Below are 26,516 nucleotides of genomic sequence, written 5' to 3' on the forward strand. Positions count from 1 at the left end.
TAGTATTTATTTAGTCTTAATGAACTGCCGAACATTGGCGGTCAAACAATCTGCCAGGTTACCGCAAGTCTCAGTAATATTTTATCAATGTTTTAATTAAAAACGTTATCAATGACTTTAAGATTGCAAGATCTAAGAATTTTACAATCTACTGCTGAAAATGTTCAATATTATTTCTCTTGATTTGCTTTTTTTCATAATTTTATAATACACCTAAATACCTAAAATGCTAAGTAATGTCAAAAGCTGTCAATGTCAATAATATTATAACTTTGACTGCACGAGTAGCAGCCATAGCCGAGTGGTTGACGGCACAGAGGGAAACCCAGTGTGCGCGACATGTCGCGAGTTCGACCCTTAGGAAAAGTGTTTGTGTGATGCATGAGTTCAGAAGGCTTGTTCTGAGTTTGGGTGCGCGAAACAATGAGTTAATTCCTTAGTACAAGACACGTTTAAGTCACCGTTTTAAAACAAAAATGTATCTAACCTAACCATAAAACTAAGGTATTACAATGTTTATTCATATTTTCGTGTAGAAAGTACGCCGAGCGTTTACTAGGCCATCGGTATCGATGACAAAATCAACGACCGCCAATCACAAGGTTTTTATAGGTTTTCTTAAGGTGATGACTTCTGCATCTACTATCTCAGATCTCAGGTGTGGAAAAGAGATGGCGCTCTACACCGTGCAGTGTGCCGTCCCGCTCTCACTACGTAATACTTCTTAAAGAGGTGACGGCTTATGTAGCTAAGTAAGTACTTACATATAAATGTTTATATTAATTAAATTTATGGCTGTTTGTATTTTTATTGATCGAATATATTTTGGAAAGCTTCTACAAACGGCTAGAGAAGTGGGTACGGTCAATCGTAAAAATACCTACGTATTTTTTTGTTCGCTTGACTATTGTGTTCACTATTTATTGCTCCGTAAAGTGATATATTATGATAGTTTTTTGACGTAAGTCATTTGAAAAACAAAAAAAAATAGTAATTAGATTTTGTTTTCAATTCAATAATGCACCTTGTTTTAAAATTATTATCAAAAATGTTATTGATGAGACTAAAATTTATTGTCCGTGAAACAAAATAAACATTTCCAAAAACCACGTCTCCTTAAGCGAGTGGGTATTGAACTGTGGCCTGGTTTTCTTATTAATTAATTTTAAAGTATGGATTAGCGAAGTTATCGATAGGCGATGGTGCCGCCCGTCGCGAACACGATACACACTCGATTTGTTTTAATTATAATATATTAGCGGCCGCGACCGCCCGGGACACATGACCGAGATCTAACAGAAAGGTACAAACACATTTAAATAAAATTAAAATAGATTTTATGAGGAAAAAGTAATTTTAACGAGTGAGTCGAGTTGAAATTATGTTGTAGTGATGAATTTTTTCGTAGAAATTAATCGGTAAAGAAAGATATTTCTTATCTAAAAATAGGTTTAGGTTCTACTGAAAAATTATAAATATTATAATATTAATTCATAAAAAACTACTAAGTATTTAGGTACTGTCTAGTAATTACCAAGCGAATTTAGCAAAAGTGGTCCTAGTATTACCAAGAAACTTTTAATTAGTTCGCATTGATATTTACAATATAAAAATATCAATAACATTTAAAATGATAGAGTACTTACGTACGTACGTGGAAATCTCGTGAATAAAAGTTTACGTACATATCAGTAGTAACACTTTTTACCAACAAGTATTATTAATACGTGTTGTCTTAGTATTTTTATAGCTAGATTATTTTAGAGCTAGTTAGATTATTTCGTGAACTATCCTTAATAGGCTATCCATGACATAGCACAAGCCTTAACCAAAAATCTACCGAAATCCAAAATCACATAAAAGGCTAGCAAGCACCTTTCTGTCACCTTTCGAACTAAATCTCAGGAAAGTAATTAAAATAGATATCTCGGACACCGCACGTCGCACGTACTCTCTCCGTCGATAAGGTTTTTATTATAATTTTATCTGAAGACAAGTAGGCTACATTCTAAAACATTTTACTGCCCATCAATTTCGTGTTTATTAACGTTTTTATAGACCAAAACTGTGTGAAAACGTTACAGAGAACTTCCTAATTAATTTATGTAACAATAAACTTGTGATATATGCGATTATGTTAAAAGCGTTATTTTAAGAATATTAGAGATTACTGTTTATTGTGTAACACTAGGTGCGCCCGCGGCGTCGCTTGCTATACGCTTGCTTTCCTTATGTTTCATACAGACCAGACGTGGACCTTACCTTTTTTTAAACAATTTATGCAATTAGCCTGAACACAGGCTGTCACTGCTTCACCGAAAAAATCCGTATTATAAAAATATAATTATTAAAACTATTTATTCGTAAATGTGTACCGACTTAAAAACCTTAACAACTAAGTTCATCGATCATTAAATATAATAAATAAAGAATATTCCGTACTTAACGCTACTCACTAGAAAGTTTTACGACTTCACTAGGTACTAAACGCTACATTGACTACTTGTTTTCAGTTCGTATTATAATAAACACGTAACTATTCTACCTTCACGTTTAGTTCAAACACATTGATATACAATATACATCTAACACATACATTCACACCAATTTAGCAAACAGCGATGATGGTGATGAAATCGCATCTACGACCATGCAACACAACCCACCCCCGAAATACAATACACATACAAAAAAAGTACACAAAAATACGAAAAAAGAACACAAATTAAAAAAAAACGCAGGATATTATTTGTTTCTGGTCAAGCAATGACAATGGATGATGCCAATGTTCGATTTTTGAAATACTCACCTTTGACGAAAAAAGCGTCAATGTCGGCGATGATTCCTGTGAAAGAAACAATAAATATCCTGCTTTAATTGCCCAATTTTTATTGAAAAAAACAAAATAACGAAAACAAATAAAAAACAATACAATTTTGGTTTGAAATTAAATCAAATGCTGTAATGCTTAAATAAATCTTTTTTTTTTTAAGGCTATCTTGATTCGTCAATATCCATCCTTGCGTGAGTCAATATCTTGTAGAGATAATATAAGAAATTGTAGATTCCGATCAGATTAACTGTATTCTGACCTCCAAAATAAATGTTTATCGAAATATCTAATGTCAAGTAAACAATTTGAGCCGAGATGTGTCCATTTTGTACAAAAACGTATTCAATCCAGTTCTCTGTTCTCTCCGTAAGTATAGACTAACAGTAAAAATTTAAAAGAATTGTGATATAGTGGTTTCTTAGGTTTACGCGAATGTTAGACATTGAAATGAAACTGACATCAAGACACAGTGAGCTCATACTGCGTAGGTCGGACCACAAATAATTAATTAAAATATGAAGGTAGAACGAGCAACATCTCCTGTCAAGACGAACGCCATCTCAGTCTGCCCGTGACCATGATACCTGCAAAGGTTTCGAAACGTCGGGAACTAAAATCTAAAATTAAACCGCGATAAAATCCGTAAAAGTAGAATTGTGATACTTTGGAAAATATATTTATTTTCTAAATACCATCTGACACCATCGACATATGACGTCATATATTTTTTTATTGATCTGGTTTATATAATCGTGTAACTTTAAAAGTACACATGATTGCTCATGACTCATACAATTATTCAGATTATTCTTCGAAAAAGATCCAGAGATTACAGACAGGAGGAAAAATTGTTACAGACACGTCATCCCACAGTTCCCCGTAACAAAATCTTTTTATTCCTTGCTCGATAATAAGACGCCAATTCGTGAGAACAATTCCCAACAGAAATTCAAACAATGCAGTTGAAACTTGCATACCGGCCTCCTTGGATAAAAGCAAATCTCCATTATAAATTTAAAAATTAAAAGTAAAATATTTGTCTACATTTCAAAAACGTTTTAATTTGTTTCGAACTAAGAATCTGTATCTAATCTGTGTTTTTTGGGTTGAATGAATGATTGATTGTAAAGTTATAAAATGTAATTGCAACGTTTATTACTCACCGCTGGTTCTTTTTACTTTATACGCGGGTTCGAATTACAACGAAATATGATTACAAGGTTTTATCCTTGCGCCAAAAAAACAGACACATAGACCATAAACAAATCATTGCACGTCGTCTATGGTACCTACGAGAAAAAAACTCGACGTAATTATACCAGAAACGTTAAACGTTAATATTTATTACTTGAATACCTATCAAACAAATCATAGTTGTTCTTATTACAATGGTCGGCAAAAAAATATGCAAAAACAATGACGGACACTTGGGAATCGCATGCGCAAGGCGATGAACAAAAAACCTGAACCCACTCTTCCTAAATTATCCTGTCACGCTCGCCTATAAAATGCAATTGACTCAAAACGCGAAATCGTTCTTCAGAATAAAGGAGGTCTACACTTGTCAGTCAGAGAGCGGCGCAACGGATTTATGCAGATATTACTTGATACAATATTGGAATTTACAAGACAAAGGATATTTATTATAAACTTTGAAAGGTTTCGCTCTCACGACACATACTCCATTTGTCCATATTTTAAGAGAGTTCAAAAAATATCACTTTCATTTATAACTACAGGCGGAATCAAATTACAATACATAAATCAAACCAAATCGATACAACTAAATAGAAATCTGATATCTAGATTTAATCTCTGAAATCAATAACCGTCCCGTACCGGAACCGTGTATGTAGCCTTATGAAATCACTGCCAAACGAAAATAGCATTTAAGCAGATTGTGCTAAGGTGTAATTTGGAGTGTGTTTATAAATTGGGATTATGTTAGTGAGGTTGCTTGCAATAGGCGCACGCGCGTACCTGCGCAAGGTGACCTGCGCCTGCGCAAGGGCACGGGTTGCAAAGGCAGCCTCCCGGCGGTCCCGCGGGCAACCGACACGCCATTACCGAAATGACCATTATGGGGGAATAGGGATGGCGTGGCAGAATAGTCCTTGTTTAGATGTTTAGTGATGTGACGCACCGATGTGAAAGATACAATATCGATACTTTTTTATTGGGATTTCGAAAAATTCTACATATATTTATCACGTAGATTTTTAAACTTTAGGTGCATGGGTAAAACATATTTTTCGTTAAATAATAATAAAAAAAAATCTTTAAATAGATTTAGCATTCATTGAAATTCACAAAGTAGCAATACTTAAAAGCAATCATCAATAACCCATATTTCTTACTACCTCTTTCAACAATAAATTGGTCAGAGCTTAAACCAGGGCTGAGAAGTGAGAATCAATGAAATAATATAATCAATCATCAGATCATCATAAAAATCATAAACGAATCACTAAAGTATACGAGAATGATAAATTAGAAGTTATAAAATATAGTGCACGCCATAAACTTTGACTAAATGGTTTTATTCTTCTCACTTGGAGATTGATTATCTATCGACTATGTTTGCTGATGCTCAAATTTCTACAATCCAAACCTGGCAGGGCACCGGTTCTGCTATTTACAATGGCCGATGTATAAAATTTGAAACTATTCCTATTTTCTTAAGCAATTTTTGACTGTGAGTGTTCCGCCCCGTACTGATTTCCCAATTACTGTATTGGAAAAATACTTAGAATATCACGAATAGTGCCAATTTCCATTCATTAATCTGTCATTATAAATAGCAGAATTTGGGCCCGGAATTGATCTTGGGGCTATTTCCACTATATATATTTTTTTTAAGTAAAAACTCACAGGTATATTTGAGTATTTCTAGTACTCATGGTCAGCTGTTGTCTAAGTGTTTGACCTTATAAATCTAAATCATAGCACAAAACAGGTCATTGAACTCTGGTCTAATTCCAGCTGATGATTACTGTCACAGATTTAAGTTTTCATTTGTTTCAATTTGTATTAATAAGTAGAGCACTGACTGGCTTATGATGGCACGCGAAAAGTCATTACAGGGGCCGCGCAGATCCATTACAATTTAGATAGAAATCTTTAGCATTGAGTATGTGGGTCCATGACACTGCTGAAGCTGCCTACAAGTACCGCTTCTGTTCAGGATCTATTTATGCCTATTTTGCACCAAGCAAGAGAAACATTCCATACCGCTTTAAAAATAGAGGAAAGTTTCTGGTTTTTATTTTGCTATTAAAGCCTTTCAACCACTTGCGTATTCTTAATGTATAAATCATTCTGCAAACTTTTCAGCCGTTATTTCAACTATATTTAAAAAAAAAAATTGTAAGATAATCTCTGGGTTAAGGTCGCCTTAGTACATGCACTTTCCAAGAACATATTGTCCAAATGTGTATTTATTTGCAAAAAATATATAAAATAAATAACTATCGATAATCGATGTCCCATCACTAAGTATTTGGCAATGCCAAAGGCAGACAAACGGAGCTCGCAGCGACAGGTGTTAAGGCCGACGCCGGCCGATACGCGATCCTTGCCGAATTAATGTAACACTAAAAACAAAATACCCGCTCTATATACCAGGCAAACGTATAAGGAATTAGCTTAGTTATTACTGCAGATGACATTTAAATGGGTTTACTTATCCTTAGACTCCGATCACAAAGATTGCAGTTTTAATTGATGCCAAGCGACATTTAAGGTAAGGTCTTATTTAAGTGACACTAATAAGTGATATCCCTAAATATTGATATGGACGTTCTCATATCAACAATGCCTATCTTTAAATATGTTATAGCTACCGTGACCATCATCCCTACTAATACATATTATAAATGCGAAAGTAACTCTGGTTGTCTGTTACGCTTTCACGTATAAACCACTGAACAGATTTTAATGAAATTTGGTACAGAGATAGAGTTGACCTTGAGAAAGAACATAAGGATGAAGCAGGATAGTTTTTATCCCGGAATTTTGAAGAGTGCTCTTGGAAACGCAATATGACCGACATCGACGCGGGCGAAGCCGCGGGTGAAACGCTAGTTCACCATAATTATAACTGCTACTAAAAGCAAGTCTAATATAGCTTCCAAAAGTAAAATTCAAGGCAATTTCTTACGCCAATATTTTATTAGAGGATAATAAGCAATGTATGCAAATCAATTTATTGGTCTTAAGAGCCGATGAATCACGAAGTCAGCCGAACGCAACATCGTGCATTATTCGAGATCCTTCGATGAAGAATGTTCTAGATTCATTCATGTTTAGATGCGCTCTATTCTTTTACTTTAAAGCTTGTGTTGATATATTATGTTATGTATGTATTTTATACAAATAATTGCAAAGTTTCAATTATTTTTTCGAAAAAGGTCGCGTAGACTTTCGATCTATGTTTTTATTGAAACTTGTAGGTATATGAACTTGAGAAAATGATACAACTGAATATATTGATTTTATAGCTTATCAAATAAAAATCTGCAAAAGGCTTAGAAATTAACATCCTTATGGGCTATTAAGATGATCGGAGATTATAATAATCGGTATTAGCAGACTAGTTTGGTGATAACAGTTATTTAATGTTAGCAACTAAGTAGATACTATTTAACCTCTTGAACCGAACAAGTTTTCGGCAAATTTTAGATCCTTAAACAGGAAAATCGGAGTATTAATAGGGTATAAACACTACCGGGTAATTATATCTCCAACTTGCTTACACGACCTACCATTAAAATCGAGGAAAACAAACAAATAACCAAACAGTATCGATAAATAAACGCTTACGTATCTCAACTAGCAAAAAAACAAAATCGCAATGAATTCTTAGTAATTCAAAAAGTTCGAAAAACAAATGAGTGGGGGGAAACGGAAGACCGCGGAACGCTTGTCCTATTTCTGTCTATAAATGCACTTAATTTTTCACTATTACCCCACGGCCCACCTAATGGGGTAAACTGACAAGTGCGGGTGGGGATGGTCCCGGGGTGGGGGATGTACGCTGACCCAGTTTTGGAAGCTTCCGGCCTTTCACTCAACGCTAAAACTAGTGAAAAGCAACGACAATGTAATTTAAATTCCCGTTTGTTGCTGTAACTTGATTTAAAAAGGTTTTGTTTTGGATTCAAGGGGAATAATGACGGTTAAGTTGATTTACGGGAGAATGATTTGGTGATCAAATGATGTAATCATGATGTTATGGGGATTTAGATACGGTTATTTAAAGTCAAAAGTTTTAGTCCTGAAGTTTGTTGTACCTAAATTATTAACCAGATGTAGCTCATCTGCCTATTACTGAAATTCGTTGTTGTCTACTTTTTTCAAGTAATATGACAATCGAATTGTATCACTGGTAGACAATATCTTTTTATATAAAAAAGCAAAATAAAATAAGAACATCAGGAACCCAATTCCTCGCCGAACTAACCAGTACAACTATAGTCGTAAGATTTTTAATTGAGTATTTGCTCAAAAGGTGTGTTTATAATTTTTGCAGAATATGGCCAATAACCATAAACATATTGCCTAATATCGCTGTCATATCTAGACGTTTTCTATTAATTAATTATTATTCATCGCCATTAACGAAAGAGTGATATGATACTATTAATTTTAATTAACTTCATAATAAACATCTTTGAAAACAAACAGTCTTCTTTTTCTTATTTTATAACTTACGATTTATTTAAAGATTGTTTATTGTTGTAATAATAAAGAAGGCGAGCGGCATTGCTTATTTGTTTTAAAAAATCAGCATAGTTATATAAGTATTAAAAAAAAAAAACAAAAGACGTGGCTTCGCAATAACAATACCTAAAAGCTGTATACACATAGATTTCTTAACCCAGAGATGATCCGAGAGATGGCGCTACCATCCCGAAATTATTTTTCAGGACAGCTATGAAGACGGTTTAAACTTAAAATATTTTTGGCAGAATACACAGACAACCAGCATAATTATATCTTGGAATCTTATAATTAGTTTATTTTTTTCTTTGCATTTATAACGTCACATACATATACTGATTTAAGCAATTTATTGGTAATAAAAACATACATAAAGGTCTAAATTAAGTCAGCGCATGCTAAATGTACAGACAGCACGGCAGGTGTCGGCGCTGCGGTGAATAAATCTTTTTTTGCGGACCGTAGAATGTATGATAAGTTATTTTTGAGCCGATTCGGAAATAAAGGAATAATATTTTGTCAGTTGCCTGTCATAATGAGGAAGAATGAGACAACTGGAATAAAAAGAGGTTTATATTTTGAGTTTTGCTTTGGGGAAAGGCTGTGATCAAGTGATTACGGCTAAGTTTAACTACGTGTTTACTGTTTATACTTCTCCGTACCTTTATACACTTATATGTTAATATACTTAAGCCATTTATTGGAAATCATTAAGATTATGGCTATCCTCTTACTTCTTCAAGATAAAAACATTTAGGTACGATATAATACGAATTTTTCATAATGGTTTCAAAATCAACCACTATGTCACATAAAGGAATTGCAACGTTTTCAAACAGTTTCCGAATTAATTCTACACGTCTAAGGTTACAAATACGTGTTTTACAAATTCCTATAATTGGTAGCTAAACCTATCTCATGCAAGCATGATATAATAATTCTTAAATACAATTAATTCGACTTAGCTTGGAGGTCAAGCGTAATTGGCGGGTACCAAATGGTCTGCGAACGGTTTTTACAAGAGCGTTATATACATGTAATTAATACGTATACACACAAATTATTTATAACCGATAATTACTTGAACTGCTCGTGGCTTACTGACCAAATTCGTTTGATTTAGAATATTAAACAAGTGCCGATTGAAGTAAGAAGCTCCTAAATGAAAAAACTCAAAATGTTTATTTGCATGTTAAGGTTGTACAGTTATTAAATACATATAATTGAAGTTCAGCTTATATATTATAAAATTACCGTTAATTACTTAAATTCTAGACAGAAACTTATAATCAAAACAAGTAACAGCTGATTTGTGTTGTTTAAGATTATAATTATTATATTTTTTATGTATTAGTTTATATACATTGTTGCAGTTGATATTGAAACAGACTGAGCAGTTTACTGTTACACTATACGCTTAGGTACTGTGTAGTACAATGAATTTTTTTTCTAACTAGTTACATAGCTTTTATTTAAAAACTAGTGTAATTAATTAGTAAGTTAGTGTAATTGTTTACTTCTACTTTTGATGTAGGTACTGAGACGAGGTCTGTCCAGAAATTTTGACTGAGTTATTATTAAGTCTCAAAATAATGTCAACATAGGGGAGGGGTGGGAAAACGAATTAAACCTTTTTCATTTTATACAACAGGCTTTCGTAAGAAATCTTGATGATAGCAACTTGAATAATGTTCCGTAAAGCGTTAATCAATTTCGTAAATTACATGGTGATTGGTCATTGGTTAGATTTATAGAGTGTTAAGTTATTTATGCCCTGTCCGAGCCGGTCGCTAACGGGATAGCTGTCACCAAGTGATATGGCACCTGTCTCTGTAATTGATTTCTGTGACCTTTCAACTATGGGAGAATTTTCTTGGAATAATGAGAAGAGTAGACAGTATTTTGTTTACTCCATACATGTATGTGGTTAGCATTTGGTTGAAGGTAGAGCTTTATAAAAGTTGCATAACGTATTCAATTTCTCCTGCTAATACATTTATTACAGAAAATTTTAAATTAAAGAATACAAGATTTTTGAGATGGTGACTTTCAATGGTGACTTTGATATTTTTAGATCTCCACTTTCTATGTTTCTATTAAACTAACAAACAGCTGCTGTAGCAGTTCTAGATAAGCACAGCTACACAAGTTAACTTTTGGTAGCTAATACAGTTACTCATTCACACTTAATTCTATTCCAAAATAAAACTACACTAAACTTGAGACATGGAGGCCACAAACACCAAATAAATTCTCCGCCTTAAACAATTTGGTACCCCCTCCCCCCTCCTCACGTACCCCCGTGCATCGTAAACCTACCCTATTAAATGTTTACAGCCTTCTAAAAAACGAGGTGCAAGGGGCGATAAAAACAGTTTTTATATGTACGAAGATTTTATTTTGTAAATTATGGTACGGTAGTAGCTGTGCATGTTGTTGGGGGATGTGTTGTAAATATTGTCATAACACCCCTTTGGTATTCATTGCTGAATTGACTTTGTTCCAGTAACAGCTAAGTGCTTCGAATGATTCTAGGAATGTTTGATGTAATACCGTTTTACATTTAGAGGCAAAACTTGATGAACTCAATAAAGTACCCGAGGCTACTAAAGAGGTCAAGTTTGACTAAAAGCTTGATACAAGCTCAAAAGCCAAGTCATTCGAATTTAAAACATAAAATATTTCGTCCAAATACTTCACTACTAGGAGCAGCGAACATAATTTGGAACGGCTTCCCGTTTTAAAAGTAAAAACAAAAGAGCACGAGATTTCTAATTTCGAATCCGCAAAAATTTGCAACACCGAGTTATGTGTGCGGCGGCAACGGATCATAAGTTATACAGCCGGGTACCGCGAAGGACGCCCGGTGCCCAATGTGACCCAATGTGCTATATATCGAGTGCCTCCGCAAGTCCGCATCATACCTTCGCTTAGTTTTTGCCAGTCAGAGAAATTCAAGTTCGAATTTTTGTAATTTGTAGGTATCAAAGTGAATTGGTTTAGTAGGAATAAGTAAATATTTCGGAAATTGAGTCATAATATTTAAATACATTAAAATGTATTCTTTGTTGATTCCGAAACTATAGATTATGTTACTAATCATAACATTTACATGCTTGCTCATTCTAGTTTCTTATTCTTTGAATTTCTATGGGTAAATATAGCAGGAAAACTAAATTAAATACTTCCGTTAGTCCATTACTTACTAGATATATGGAATTTTTAAACAAACATTGACCTCGTACTGACCTACAATCAATTCGGATAATTTCGCGAAATTGCGTCGTAAATTTAATTGTTAACTTTCACAGACCGCTACACAATGCCTTAACTATTCCACAAGGTCCGAGATAAATATAGCCACAAATAAAAAATAAAAGCGACGGAATCTAATGTAGCGTAAGAAATGACGTGATGGTGCAAGCAATCCCATATAATCCCCATTAGTGCACTTTGCGAAAGATCCTTCAATACACCCGTCCTTTTCACACACCGACAAAAAATAAGTACCTAATGCTGGGCGCAATCCGATGCATTCCATACCTTCGCCATTGCTAACCCAAAACACTCGAAAATAACCTTTATCATCATTAGAATAAATGTCTAAATAAAGGCAAGACAATGATTGTAATAATTTTTTCAAACACCAAGTGCGAAGGGCCCGGCAATTCTTAACTTAATATAAATAACAATAACAATTCGGCTCGGGTCGATCTTAAAAACCTTTTAAAAACATTGAACGGATTTGACAGATGAGGCTGTGTGCTGCATTGTCTTCGCCCGGAGTTTTGAATTTGGAATAACGCCTACGTTTGACGGCGATACTTATGACCCGGGATTTTTTGTAATAGTTTTTTGGTAGCTTATGTACTTCGATAACTATGCAATAACGACGACCTCCGTGGTCGAGTGGCGTACGCACCGGTTTCAAGGTGTCGCTAGCTCTGAGGATCCGGGTTCGATCCCCGGTCGAGTCAATGTAAAAATTCACATTTCTACATTGTCTCGGGTCTGGGTGTTTGTGGTGCCTTCGTTGTATCTGAATTTCATAACACAAGTGCTTTAGAAACTTACTTTGGGTTCAGAACAATGTATGTGATGTTGTCCGAATTTATATTATATTATATTAATGCACGTTATAAATAAATTACATTTTTTAATACAGAAAACAAGAAAGTTCGTAATAACTATAGTTAGTGACATCTCCTAACCGTTTTCATTCATACTTAAGACTTATCTAATAGAATGTCAAAGGTGTATGAGACTTTAATCTGCATACATTAATTCCAAGTTACATCGATAGATGGCGCTGTACATACCAATTCTAATTCCATTAGTATAAAATATTTAAATATAACCAGGTAAGCAGATATCAAATAGAGCACAAAGAACATTTAACTAACATGATATTTCATAGTTTAATGTTGCAAGACCGTTAGAGATAAACATTTTGGAGAAATAATACTAAATCTGCGCCCGCGCCGTACAAGTATAATTTATAATGAACTCAGCGTTTGAAATGTTGAAATTAGCATAATATAAATATAATATTCTTACAATTGCTGTGACATCGCAATCAAAATGGCCCCGTATGGAAATTTTGGCCAATACATGTTATTTGTTCAGAGAACTTTATACGGGTTTGATTATAAATAATTGTGTAACGGATATGAAATCTAGTGATGTCATCTTTATGATAGTGTTTAAACAATTGTATTTTATTGTTTTTTGTGTCAAGTGTTAATTATATTATTTTTAGTTATTTTAAGAATAATGTTAGTAAAGATCTTTTTGCCCTAAATTATAAACGTTTCACGACTGAATTAAATTTATCCTCAGCAGCCTTTGAACCTGCAAACAATGATTTCTGTTAAGCAGAAATTTCATAAAAAGAAAGCTCTGCATAGAATTGTAAGATGAACATTTTATAAAGTTATTTATTTTTCTACAGCCAGTCGTAGTACTGTCCACTCCTACGATGGATCATCAACCTTTAGCATATAAATCCTTACAAAAAAAAGTCGATAAAATAGTTTACATTTACGTCTAACGAATCAACCCATAGAGCACATCTAATAATATCATTTTATATTCAGTATTAGAATTCAAAATTATTTTTATATGGGCAATAAATTACAATTTTGACAAATATTATTTAAATTTTAACCGTTAGGAGTAAGGTGTTGCCAACTGTCGCGAATGTTTGCAACACTGGGCATAATACATTACGTAACGGTGCTTTTCGATTAAATGCGTACAAGATATTGAGATTAAGGAAATGTGATGACCTTTTGGGCTATTGATTGCGTTAGCAACAGCATTGGGCTAGTCTTGCCTGCTTGCTTGTCTTTTTCCTAGGTCAGGTCAGACAAGCAATTATGTGCATGACGAATAGATTAAAGAGTATGAAGATATTACAGTTTTTTTTTAGGAAATTCGTACTCTTTCTTTTTCAGTCTATGGGCAATTTTCAGTACTTTTCAGTTAATTGTAGTGTTTCAGGTTACCTATTATTCAAGTAAATGCATATCTAAGGGTAGGTCCAGACAAGGCTCTAGTTTACAATCTGGTATCGGTTGTTACTAAGATACTGGTGAATGCCAAAAGACTTATAGGAAGTATTCAGTAGCTGCAAACAATTCTAAATTGTTTGATAAGATTGTTTACACAATTAGTTACGCGTGTGACTGGTTATCTACTACACTAACTTCTTAATACGGAAACAATATATAAGTTTATAACATCAACCATTTCCCAATAATTATTAATCAATTGATGACAGAAATTTAAATAATAGGTCTTCAAATTTATAGATACAGGCTGGATATAATAAAAATATCAATACCTAATCCATTCAATATAATGACCACGTAACACGCGTCTGTCTGTCTGTCGCCGGCGATGAAAACGGATGAACTGATTCCGATAATGCGAATAATATTCAAAACGCAGCTGCGACTATATTAATATAAACAATTTATAAAAATATATCCAACAACAATATGCAAATCGACAATCCTATTAAAATACAAACTTTTATTTTTGATAATTGCTTTTTTACAATAATAAAATCCAAGCCTTGATTAGTCAAAGCACTTTATTAGGCATTACGACAATTTAATGTGTAGGTATATGTCTATATGATTTTATTGCTTTTGCAGTAATATGTAAATTAACGAACTTTATACACTAACAAATCCCGTTATTATTACTACTTTTTAAAAACCTTTACGACACGTCAGTAAAACACTTTAAATAATGTTGTATATTTTGTGACATGTATTCATATTATTTATGAAAGGAAGGTTCAACATGTGATTCCTATCAAACATATCATAAGACGATGAGGAATTTCCATATTATTATAATGTTATAATTAAATCACCGATAATCACGCTATCGCCGTACAGTCGTAAAGTTGGAAATTATTAAGGTGTTAATGGCGATACCAACCTCATTCCGATTGAACAGTTTAATGTATTTCATAGATAAGACATCGCGGTAAAAGGTTTACCATCATTTGCTTAAGAAAATGATAAAAGTATTTTTAAAATACGAACTATCAAAGTGGGCAAGTGAAGAGTAAACTATAAATTTACGTAAACAACATTTGTAAAGTTACAGGAATCAAAACTTAAAGTATTCAAATTACTCAGGCAACAGCTATCAGAGTCATGAAGAGTCAAAAACGTCATCGGTGACACTTAATTATTCCCTTACATAAGAATCTTCATAGAATCTCGGTTAATTCATAACAGCCGGAAAAGCAAACATGATTTCGTCACGATAAAGGTATTTTAGACTAGATTCCAAATGATTGAGAGAATATTAATCTCTCAATCAAGAGAAATCAAACGGTCGCGTGCATCAGCCGCGCACGCTCGCTCCGCATCCACTGCGTCCACCTTATCACCGAACTTATCTACAATCATAACGCGAGTTTCACCTCAAAACGAGACATTTATGTCATTTCATAAATCTGTGCCTCCTCGTTTCCGGTGAATCGTTTTAATTAAATGTATCGGCTTCGAGCGGGCTCATTAGCATACTAGTCCGTACAATATCGCGTACTTTACGTAAGGTGATGTCGATTTTTGAACGAGTTTCTGTTTTATATTCGACTTGATTTCGTACGCGGAGCAATATTGGATTCTTAATGAATGCTTTTTTGTTTTTGATTGCGGTTAATGGTGTTTGTTCGCCTAGTTTGAGACAAAGAGTTGATTAACGGATACGTGTTGGTTTTTGGCTGATTAGCGTTTTCTCTTTTGATGTCAATAGATTTCTAAGGTTCGAGTGATGCTTAGACATATTGACTGTGGGAATCGGTCTTACGTCACCGTTTTATTTCAATTAAAATTCTATAAAAATCTAAATGTAAATGATGTGGAAGGAATCTATGCAGACGACAGTCTTGAATATCAAATCTCGTGCAACATTTTCATCATGAAATCAACTTTCGTCGCAATCCCACGGTAAATTCCATTTATTGACAACATTAAACAAATTCAAACACGATCTAAGTGCTTATATAAATGAGGTCCACGGTCAAGCTATAATGTCACGTATTAATCATCGTCTTACATGTTTATGACGGCGAAAACCTCAGTTCTGGTACAGATAATTGTAATATTATGATAATCAGGCGTTTGGTGTTATTAGATGATACGGTCATTATGTTTGAATGTTTCGTCAATCGATTGGCTATTAATGAGGTTTTATGTGATGAGCCAAACCTTGCCTCACCCGTGCGGCGCGGTCGCCATCTTTATTGCAAATGACTCCTTTGTAGCTCTAGTTGTGACGTCAAAGTTCGAGAGCTTAACCTTTTAAAGGATCAGTAATTAAATTATTCTGAATGGCCTCGGATTCGATTTTGAATGTCGTTTCTGTAATTTGATTCCAATTTTGTTGATGTACCTGCTTATATGTTGCTAAAACACCAATATCTGTAACAGATTCATAATCTAAGATAATAAATACTAATTTGTAGTTACCTTAAAATAAATACTTAGGTCATTTTGGTTCACGTCAATCATGCACATTGAATAGTTGTTGCGATACCAAACCGTTCAATTTATCAATGTGAACCCCAAAAACCGTTCAAACATCGAATACTCGCTGGCGCCAAATCGCAATTAAAAAAACAACCATTATCGCACTGTGGAGCACAAAAAACTGTAACTTGCTTTTTTTTCAGAAGCAAACGCCCGCCGCATAGACAATGGGCGCCATTATCCGAGACAGTGCGCTCATTACCGTTTTTGCTGACGGTACCGCAGCGCATTGTTCGAGCGCGTCTACCTGTGCTATCGGTACATCGCTCGTAATCATTTCGTATGCATTGTTTGCTATAGAAATGCATTGATTTATTTCTGTTTTTTTTGTGTACTGTACTAGTGACTCTGTGCTTTAAGGTACGCGAAAACTATGCCTTAAATGGAGATAAAAGCTTGCCACTGCATTTTGCTTGACACCGTTCCTTTTCTTCTATTAACTTGCAATTACAGCCCGGAACTTTGTACGACATCGACCGTTAAAAATAAAGCTCTTTTAAAATGGGCTCACCTACTCTTATTGAACCCTTTAAGCGACAGGCTAATCACTTACATCAAACCTGCCTACAGGTAACTAAAAAGCGTTACAATTACAACCCTTCCCAATGATACTAAGAAACATTAATAATACTGTATCAACAACCCACGCACACACACACACGAGCACGCACACAAAAACACACCACTAGTACGTAATAAAATAAATTCCACATATAAATTCGGTTGGGTCTGTTTTTTTGTCAATTAAAAATTACTGGGGTCTGCATCCTCAGGTACTCGGTAATGTGGCCGGTAAGGTACCACGGTGCGGTACCAATGGTACCATTTACATTTTACTGACTCTATCTCGACTTATATTGTTGCGAGATATCGGGTACTTTGATCTGAGATCCGATTTGTATAATTTCTTCGAGTATTGTCGTTTTATATCTAAGCTTTATGACCGCCTATCGGCTCATGTAAAAAGGTTTTATAATTCCTAAGATAAGTGTTTACTGTTCTCCATCTGATATTAACATTTTCTTATGCGCTTCGGTGTCGAAATGTTAAAACATTCACAAGAAGTGGAATGCACTCTTTTTCTTCCTAGTTCCCTAATCTTCTCACGAAATGAGTCAGCTCATACCAATTAAGTCTTCTTTTAAATCTTCGTCTAAAATTGGACGCTCGCTCACGTCCTTGAACTATATTTTGCTTTGTTATGAGTCAGTCTCTTAATTAAATATTAAAATGCATTTTGATAATAAGTTTCGATTAATATCTCAACAGTGTTTGCCAATCAATCAGGTCTTTAAACCTGAATGATTGGTTAGCTGATAATCCGAAAACTGTATTCTGTATCTAGTCATTAAAGTTTTTGATATTAATAACAAAGTAATGAAAAAAAACATAATTAAGAAAATTAATGCTCGGTTCTGCTCGACAGCGCCATCATGTGCACTTGTGAACGATAAAACCCGCTAATATCGAACAAGAATCATAACACACCTGACTTCAAAACCACATACATATATTTACGAGTATTCCCGAACTTTTATTACCAAACGATAGTTATTTAGAAGAGCAATAAAACAAAAACAAAAGTAAGGCAACAATGCGCAAAGTATCAAACAATATTTTTTGTGAGTAATCCGGACCAACCTAACTCTCGGCTCAGATCAGGTAGAAAAATGAACATTGAACATACGAAGGCAATTAACTTTCGGTACCTGCCGGGGTGCGAAGGTGTGTGTGAGACGTAGAGAAGGGAAGATAGAAGGTTAAATGCACGGTAATACTGATTGCTGGAGTCTAAACTCTTGAATTCTGGCACAAATGTAGGTATGATTGGGTTTTGGTAGAAAAGCAATATTGCGTCTTTTTTCCGTAGTAAAAACCAGAAGGCATTCATTGTTTTATTATGAACATATTTGCCATCTACGCTAGAAAAGATTTTTAAACTCATTTTTATTTTAAAAAGATAATAGGTAACTGCTCCTTATCTCAGTAATACACAAACACATGATCAAGCTAAAAAAATCTGAGACAAAAAGGATTTAAGGTAAAACGCAAAACGACGTTTAATGTCGTCATTGCATATTTTTGCAAAGGTTATGCCTCAGGTAATGTGCAATTGTCAAATTAGTGATACTTCTTAGTTTCCCTACATAGCGATGTATGCGTACGCGCAAGGCAATGCATTTGTGTATGTGTGTGTGTGTGCAACACTTGCGCAAACATGGGGGTGTAACGCCTTTACGGGGTTCTAAAGATAAATCGGTGTGGTTTAATGGCATTTGGAATTTATGTCCGAGTTGAATTTGTTTTTAAGTTATATGAAGTGTACCAATTGTTGTTTATAAGCACAAAGGTTTTCCTCGAGGATTTAATATGTTTTACGTGTTATCTGGATTTCGAATTTTAGTGTTAATTAATAAGAAACGCAGGACATTACAATGCTGGGTCTTAAAGAGATGTTATCGTTTAAAAGAATCGGTTTTACTCAAGATTTGTTTAATGTTTTAGATTTACTAAGAAATAAAGGATTAAAATTGCGAGGGTTTGGGTTAAGGGAAGTCATAAAAATATTTTCTGAATTATCAATATTAGATTACAATATTTAAAGAATAAGATATATAATTCTTCCACAGGTATTTATAACTCCTTAAATTCAACCACAGCAAATCCAGCACCTATACAACAACTTTACCCAACGTCGTACAAGGTTCAAATCCTTGCAAAATTCACTCGTCCGAACCTACACAGCTTTCGCTTCAACACCATGACTCCGCATAACAACACTAGCACAATACTAAATAACATACCCCATGGGAATAGTTAAATTGACCGGACGAAAGTGCTCTTACAGACAATAGCCAGAAAAAATGGTCCATAGTAACAGTCGCAAAAAATGTAACAAAAAGCAATATGTTGGTCAGTCGGTGTGTTCGTGTTTCAGCGTCTGAGATGATTTTAATGAGGTTTGAATAATTGGAAGCTTATGTGTCTAAAGGCGCAGTTTTTATTACGCTTTGCTGTTAGCATGTGTATTATCTGAGTATTAGAGTAATTGATCTCTTTTTAGGATTTCGTACTCAATGGGTAAAAACAGAGCACTGTTATTGAATCCATATGGTTGTCACCAGGCTATATCTCAAGAACCGTGAAAATTGCTAGTTGAAATTTTCAGAGATTATGTACTTCTTTTGCCGCAAAAATAAAACAATAATAATACAATTTGGTCATAGATTCGGCAACTCGTTTTTGTTTAGCCTGTTTTTGTACGGACCCTCAGTGTCGCGTGTCCTACTCGCACTTGAACGGTTGTACTGCAAATTTTAATCGTTATCATTTTTCCTTTTGGATTATTTACTGTAGAAATTACATCCTTTTGTACGCAGCAAAGCTGCAACTAAGCTCATTTCGCATAGAATAAAAATTCTAAAATCCAGATTTATCCTGTGGTATAACTAAGGCACAAGTTTCACATGATAAATATAATGCTACCGTTAGAAACACAAACAAACAGAACTTTCACAAACCATAGCCCCAAAACAAAAGACACTAATCGTATAGTTACCCGACATATGTTGAAAGCAATCAAAGTTCTCCAATAACCAGCAAAACGGTAATTATTGGCCGGAAGTGACGTGTTATTCGTAGTCGCCATTACGCCGCGTTAGTACGCCCGCAATAAACTGTCCCAGTATTATGAACACTTCCAACAGCAACATACACATTGTTAAAGCGAGACGGAGATATAAAAATGTAGAGCGCTATCTCCCTCACACAGCAACAATAAACCTGTTTTAAGAGCGCTTGGTAGGCAGGCAATAAACTGGGGTTAACTCATGATTAACACGCAAACACACGCAACTACAAATCAAACTAATTACAAATGTTGTTGATGGCTTGTGTTTGAGATTTGATCATGTTTTAATTGATTTATTTCATTCTGATCGAATTATTTATTCATTCGTTTTATTACTGTTTTATTTGTCTGCAATTATATATCAAGGAATCTTTTGGTATGCTGGATTTGAGATGAGGATTTTTGGGTTCATGAGAAAGACTGGGATTAGGTACTAAAGGTTCACAATTGATATTGTCGAAAACTGACTTTGCGACAATATCAATTGCGAACTTCCCCCAGACTAATAGAACAAAATTATAAACATACCATTACAGTACAATAAAATATTGAAAATAATTTAATGTGCACGGTTTTGTATTTAGAAATCTTGTTAGCAAAATTCAATTAACTTTTGGCAAAAACTGCCCCGAGGGCTTCTCACGTAAATCTCATGTAATGTGCGAATACGTCTATAATTGTTGGACATTAAATTATTCTTTCATAATTATCACAGCGTTCACATTACATAACAGCATTGCGCTAAGAATCATACAGGTTAAATTGCAGGCACTGTGATCCATCAGATTTGTCAACATCAGTCCACATGGATTCCTCCACACTGATCCCGGATCGGTCCAACAAGTGTGATTATCTCGCAAACCACCCGCGGCGCAGGCGCACCCGACGATACATCCAATTACCAATCCCCCGAATTTATGCGAACTACAAATATTAGGGCGTCGTTACTGATTTACGAGCGAACACATTCTTAGAAGTGCACAAAGGTTGCCGGTAAAAAAGTCTCACTTGTTTTAATATTATCGCGTGTGAGTTCACATGACTCATTTATAATGTAATCGACATGATTCAAGCGCTAGACGCGAAAAAAATTCAAAAACACAAATTGTAGAAGGCCGTACGCGTCGTGTCAGTGCTTGCGGCAATTAAAAATAATTAGGGAACGAAGATGGCGTGTTCTCGGAAGGACGCGGCGGTACATTTACATATGGCGGTGCGAGCTCTAATGGCTGAGGTTGTGTAGCAAGCGGAGAGCGAGTTGCGGAGGCATTCAGATAAATAAACCTTTTTTTATCTTAAAAATGTCTATTTTTTAACAATTTTGAGTATTATCGAATATCATGCTGAAAAAGCCTCGAAACAGAGTTCTATAGAAGTAGAAAGTTTACAGACCCAATAAAATATATCATATAAGCAATTAACATTGTATTTTTGTAAACCAACGTACAGTTTCGCGGTACTACAACACAAACTCTAATTAACCAATCGGTAGATCCTTGAACAAATCATCTCGTGCGCTCGCTGCCCGCTCTCACTCGCACCGCAGCGCACTTGAAAACTAAATCGAGCGCGATTAGGGCCAATAGTGATTGAAAAGGGTAAAGAAACCGACCTGTATTAATGCCCATCTTTTATTTGTTATTTTACGTCCAAATAACGCCGGCCCCAGATTTAATTCTGGACTATAGATGCCTATATAATAATACTTGTACACTACTTATTACGAATTATGTTCACGAACATCGCATGGATGTTTTTATTGGTTTTCGAACGGATTTAAAATGTAAGCTAACAATTTAATAGCTATTTAGATCCGTATCTTCTGATCGGACGGGAAACGGAATTGCGAATTACTTTCGTTTGTTTCTTATTGTTGAGTCCATTAAAAACGATCTATTTATGTTGTGTATTGGTAAAAGTTTATTTAAGGTTTATTAGTTTCTTCCGAAGACAAAAAAAATGAGTTTTGAAACTAAGTATATTTTAGTTTTGCTATCAATTTTTTAGTCTTACCAGTTTCGGTATCTGACTAGGCCACGGCTACTGACATATTGACGAAGAACGTGGTACTTCCACACATCCTCCTCCTTCTGTGTACAATTATTAACGTAAGTAATTATAAGACTTTTCAGAGGTTAAAAAATTACTGAAGGGCCAAGTAATAAAGAAATTTAGAGAAGGAATTTATTTATTTTATTAAGAAGGTATAAAAGAACCGCATCTTTTTCGACCTCAAGTATATTTAAGTAAGTTTAGCAACGCTAATAAAATCCATTATAATAACAAGACATTTATCCACGCGGTCCCTTATAAAAATAAGATTAATGTTGAATACTTTATGAAACATAAAACTGACGCCACAGGTAATGGCGACACTCAATTTAAACGAATCTAATCAAATGCACAACAAGTATTTCATACATACGTTTTATGGATCTTTGAATTGTATTTTTAATTAGAGATCTGTCAGAAATGCGAAGATTATTTGATTGGTAAAATTAAGTATGCGATTATACTGAATAATATTTTCAAAATACCTTTTTGGTTGATTTCGAAAATTGTTGGTATTTATCAACCGTTACTTTTAACTGATTTCTTTGCTGCGGTAGTAATTGATACTCATTACAATATTTGTCAATTATAATAATATACTTAGCACTGACTTCTTACATTTTATGACGCTTACATTAAATACGTTTCATTAGATATACTATAAGTAACACATAACATAGGATCACAGATTAAGAAGCATTGATGAAATTACCTACAAACTGATGAAATAGGGAAATGAGGTGAAAATGTTTTACAAGCTAGTTTTCTGTTATCGACTCTCGCATAAAGGAATTTAATCCTTATGCTGAAGGGGTTTTCAGGTGTGTAGATCAAGAAAAGGTTTCACCCCAATATAATATTGATGCGGAACTAACTGCTGTATAATCATCCATGGATAATATTTGCATCCGAGTGTCTGACTCACTCGGGCAGTGGGTCGCCCGCGCGGTGCATTCTTACGCTCAAAACTGGTTGCCGATGACCACTGCTCCATTCATCGCAGAGTTTTCCTCTTTCATATCAACCACCCACTTCCCAAGCATCGTGTAAACCAAGAACCTTTAATCAAATTCCAACCTTAAATCGACGTGATTAAGTTGAGTTTTAAACGATTTTTGGATGGAGATGTGGTGTTGTGGAATAAATAAGTGGTAGTAAGTTTCTGAGTAAAGCTACAGGTTTTTATTTTTACTCCAATTATGTGACTGTGAGAAAGCTAGCCCTTATGATTCAGGCATCGCAATTGATCGGTAATAAGATATTGGTTCCGAAAGGCAGTGCGTGATCGGACGCAGGTCGTTACGCGCATGCGTCAACTCACGTAGTTTCCCCAGTGATTAATATCAAGTCCACATCACTGAATACCTCTGGTTGTTTCCGTTCTCATCAGAAAAAAAATTACTTAGTACCAGATTCTTTGTAAATTTAGGGCACCTGATCCTAACACAGATATATACTTAAAAATTGCTTTGCTATATTGCTTCCGATTTATTTTATTTTTTTTGCCCTATAGCTTTTAAAGTCTAAAAATCATGAAAAGAAATGTTTAGGTATTTGTTTCTTGCAACTACATCAACTTTTACCAAAACCACTATTCTTGTTTGAAGTACCAACTCCAGACCACCCATAGGTTATCAAAGGGCAAGTCATATATACCATGTAGATAATCTATCGTCTCGGCTATATCTTGAGCCAACAGACTCATCACATTAGAAACGTGTTCATCGAACAGTCCCAATAATTAATGAAGTGAGCGTCATAGAAACTGCATCGAATGTATTCGTCGGGCGAGCACAGGCACACAGCCACACAGCCACGCGTCCAAGTTTCTCTAGATTTTCCGCCAAGCCGACAGTCTCGGGCTTCGAGATCAAAGGATTCTGATGCAGTCCTTTCATGTTGCAATTTGTGCTTTCAATCCAATGGAGACGGCTTTGATCGCTCTGTTGAGATTATCTTTATTATTACGAATGCACTGTTGTGATTATTGTTTCTATATTCATGTGGATGGATGATTTGCAAGCTCATTTGATGCAACTTTGATAAAATGTCGTATTTAGTCCGAGGGTACTTCTGATAGAAGTGGAGCAACGATTTTTCCTCTTGAAATGTATTCATCCCAAAATACCTAAACATTCACCATATTTTCATGAAAAAATGTACTTCGTCATAGCAAAAATATAATGCATGGAAAGTTGCACTTGCTTCTATTACTCTTAATCTTAACAAAAGCTTTAAAAAACACAATAACACCGCCAACTAACTCAAAGAATGACGCTTAACCTCCAATAAAAAATGAAAACCCAGTCAACCACTATTCACAATGCATTGCACAAATCGAGCTAATCCCGCTATCCTGCCCTACAATGATGTTTAACCATTCATTATTGACAATGCGGATTAACGACCAATAGTTACTGTTGGCGCAAAAAGTTTGCGACCTTTTTACTCTATCCGTGTCGGGTTGTACACCTGCATGGTTCGGGAGTACTGAAGGTACTAGCTGGTTACAAGTACAATAGGCAAGCAGTTCCAGGAGAGTTAGAGATAATGAAAAGTTTTCCGAATCTAGACTTTATTATGTTGATATAAGATGGATATCATATTAAAACATGTCAAACTCAGGCTTCTCCCGTAACCTGCTAAGGAGTTTGTTTTTGGGATTTTCTGTTTTAGCCACTGATTGATCTTACCATTTTCTTTGAAGCATAATTAAGTTATTTATAAGCAGTATACTAGGAGCTCTAGATAAAGCATCATCTTTGTTGATCTATCGCTAGCTTTTCTCATCTGTCACTGAATGCTACAATGACTGCAACTTAATCCATTTCTATCCTTTAAAAGGGTACTACAGTAATTTGCTCAACTGTTTCTTTTTTTTTATTTTCTGAAAGGCACAGTGCATTATAGTTCTAGCCACAAAGTGAACCTAAGAATTCCAGACAGACACAAAAAGAGGACTGTAAAGTTTCGTTTAGCTGTTTAACCGAGTGTGAAGCTTGCGGTGTAATGTGTATCGGTTGTGTTTTTATAGTGCGGCTTCAATCAAGCGTGACCCTTGCATTCGTTGTGTAAAGCCTTTGTAGAGGTTTTTGTGCCTTTTTATGTATGGATTATAATAGGTTATCGTTATACTATTACGTATTTGAATATGGTTTCTGTTTTGCTGTTGGTCATAATATTTTCCTGTCTGCAATATTTTCCTCTTCATATTGGAAAAACAGCACAATGTAGGTAATTAGACTGTACGGATAGCCGAGTGCTTGAAGTCACCACGCCAAACCCACTGAGCGCGACGTGTTGTGGGTTCCATCCCCACATAGGCCAAGTATTTGTGTAATCCTCGAATGCTTGTAGTAAGTCTGGGTGTTTTTATGCACTATATTTGTGACTTGAATGTTAGTGAAACCCCACTGACTTAAGGTTTACATTCCTTACTGTGGGAGTCATTTACAATGGTGATCAATCTATCCAGTGAATCTCGGATTGAGTCAGAAGCCAAACTCCACAGTGCTTTGGTAAGGGCATTACTTTATCATCATCATATCATACAAGTAATTCTAACGTAAAAACGTAAATCTTCGAGATTTCACTTATATGGCAACTAAGTACATTTACATTATGAATCGGAAACACGAGCAAAGAGCACGTCACTTAAAATTCAGACATTATCAGCTGTCCGAAGTATTGAAATAAGATTTTGTAAATTATAATGTTTAGAGTACGTTCACCGCGAACTTATTTATATAGTCTATGCTAATGGGGTGATATATGGAGGTTAGTGATGAGGACTGTCGATATCAGGAATGTTACTGGATCGTGTAAGCATGACATGACATAAAAAAATATTATATAATTGGGAAATTGAACGTACTGAGGTACTTTCAAAATGTTCAGAGTTTACATTGTGTCGTTGTTCCTAAAATGTTGTCCAAACTGATAATGCTATACTTTTATATATGCTTTCATAAAAATTATAGCTTTTAAATCATTAAAAGAAGTGTTGTCTGTTTAATAGAGTTTTCACAGGGACTTGAGAAAGAGCTTCCAGACGTTATAAACGAGGTGTAGAATTTTATAAATTTTCTATAGCATTCATTTTTTTTCATATGTTTTCCTCCAGTGACAATCAGTGGGCATACTATAAGCAGCTTCTTTTCTTCTTTCTTTATTTGCTGGCTGTTCAACAAACTCACCCATTCAAAATATAAGTGAGTATGTC

General features: G+C 34.8%; 1 protein-coding gene across 2 annotated transcripts in view; it reads right to left on the reverse strand.

Moving 5' to 3' along the window:
- The window catches only part of LOC113493069 (voltage-dependent L-type calcium channel subunit beta-2-like), a 127,731-nt gene that overhangs the window by 49,470 nt on the left and 51,745 nt on the right, over positions 1 to 26,516 (reverse strand). For both annotated transcript variants that reach the window (XM_026870867.1, XM_026870868.1), the window contains exon 3: positions 2,810 to 2,845. In XM_026870867.1, the coding sequence (XP_026726668.1) occupies positions 2,810 to 2,845 (36 nt within the window). The remainder of the gene's footprint in view (positions 1 to 2,809; positions 2,846 to 26,516) is intronic.

This window comes from Trichoplusia ni, chromosome 4 (assembly GCF_003590095.1).
Source record: "Trichoplusia ni isolate ovarian cell line Hi5 chromosome 4, tn1, whole genome shotgun sequence".
NCBI classification, from domain to species: domain Eukaryota; kingdom Metazoa; phylum Arthropoda; class Insecta; order Lepidoptera; family Noctuidae; genus Trichoplusia; species Trichoplusia ni.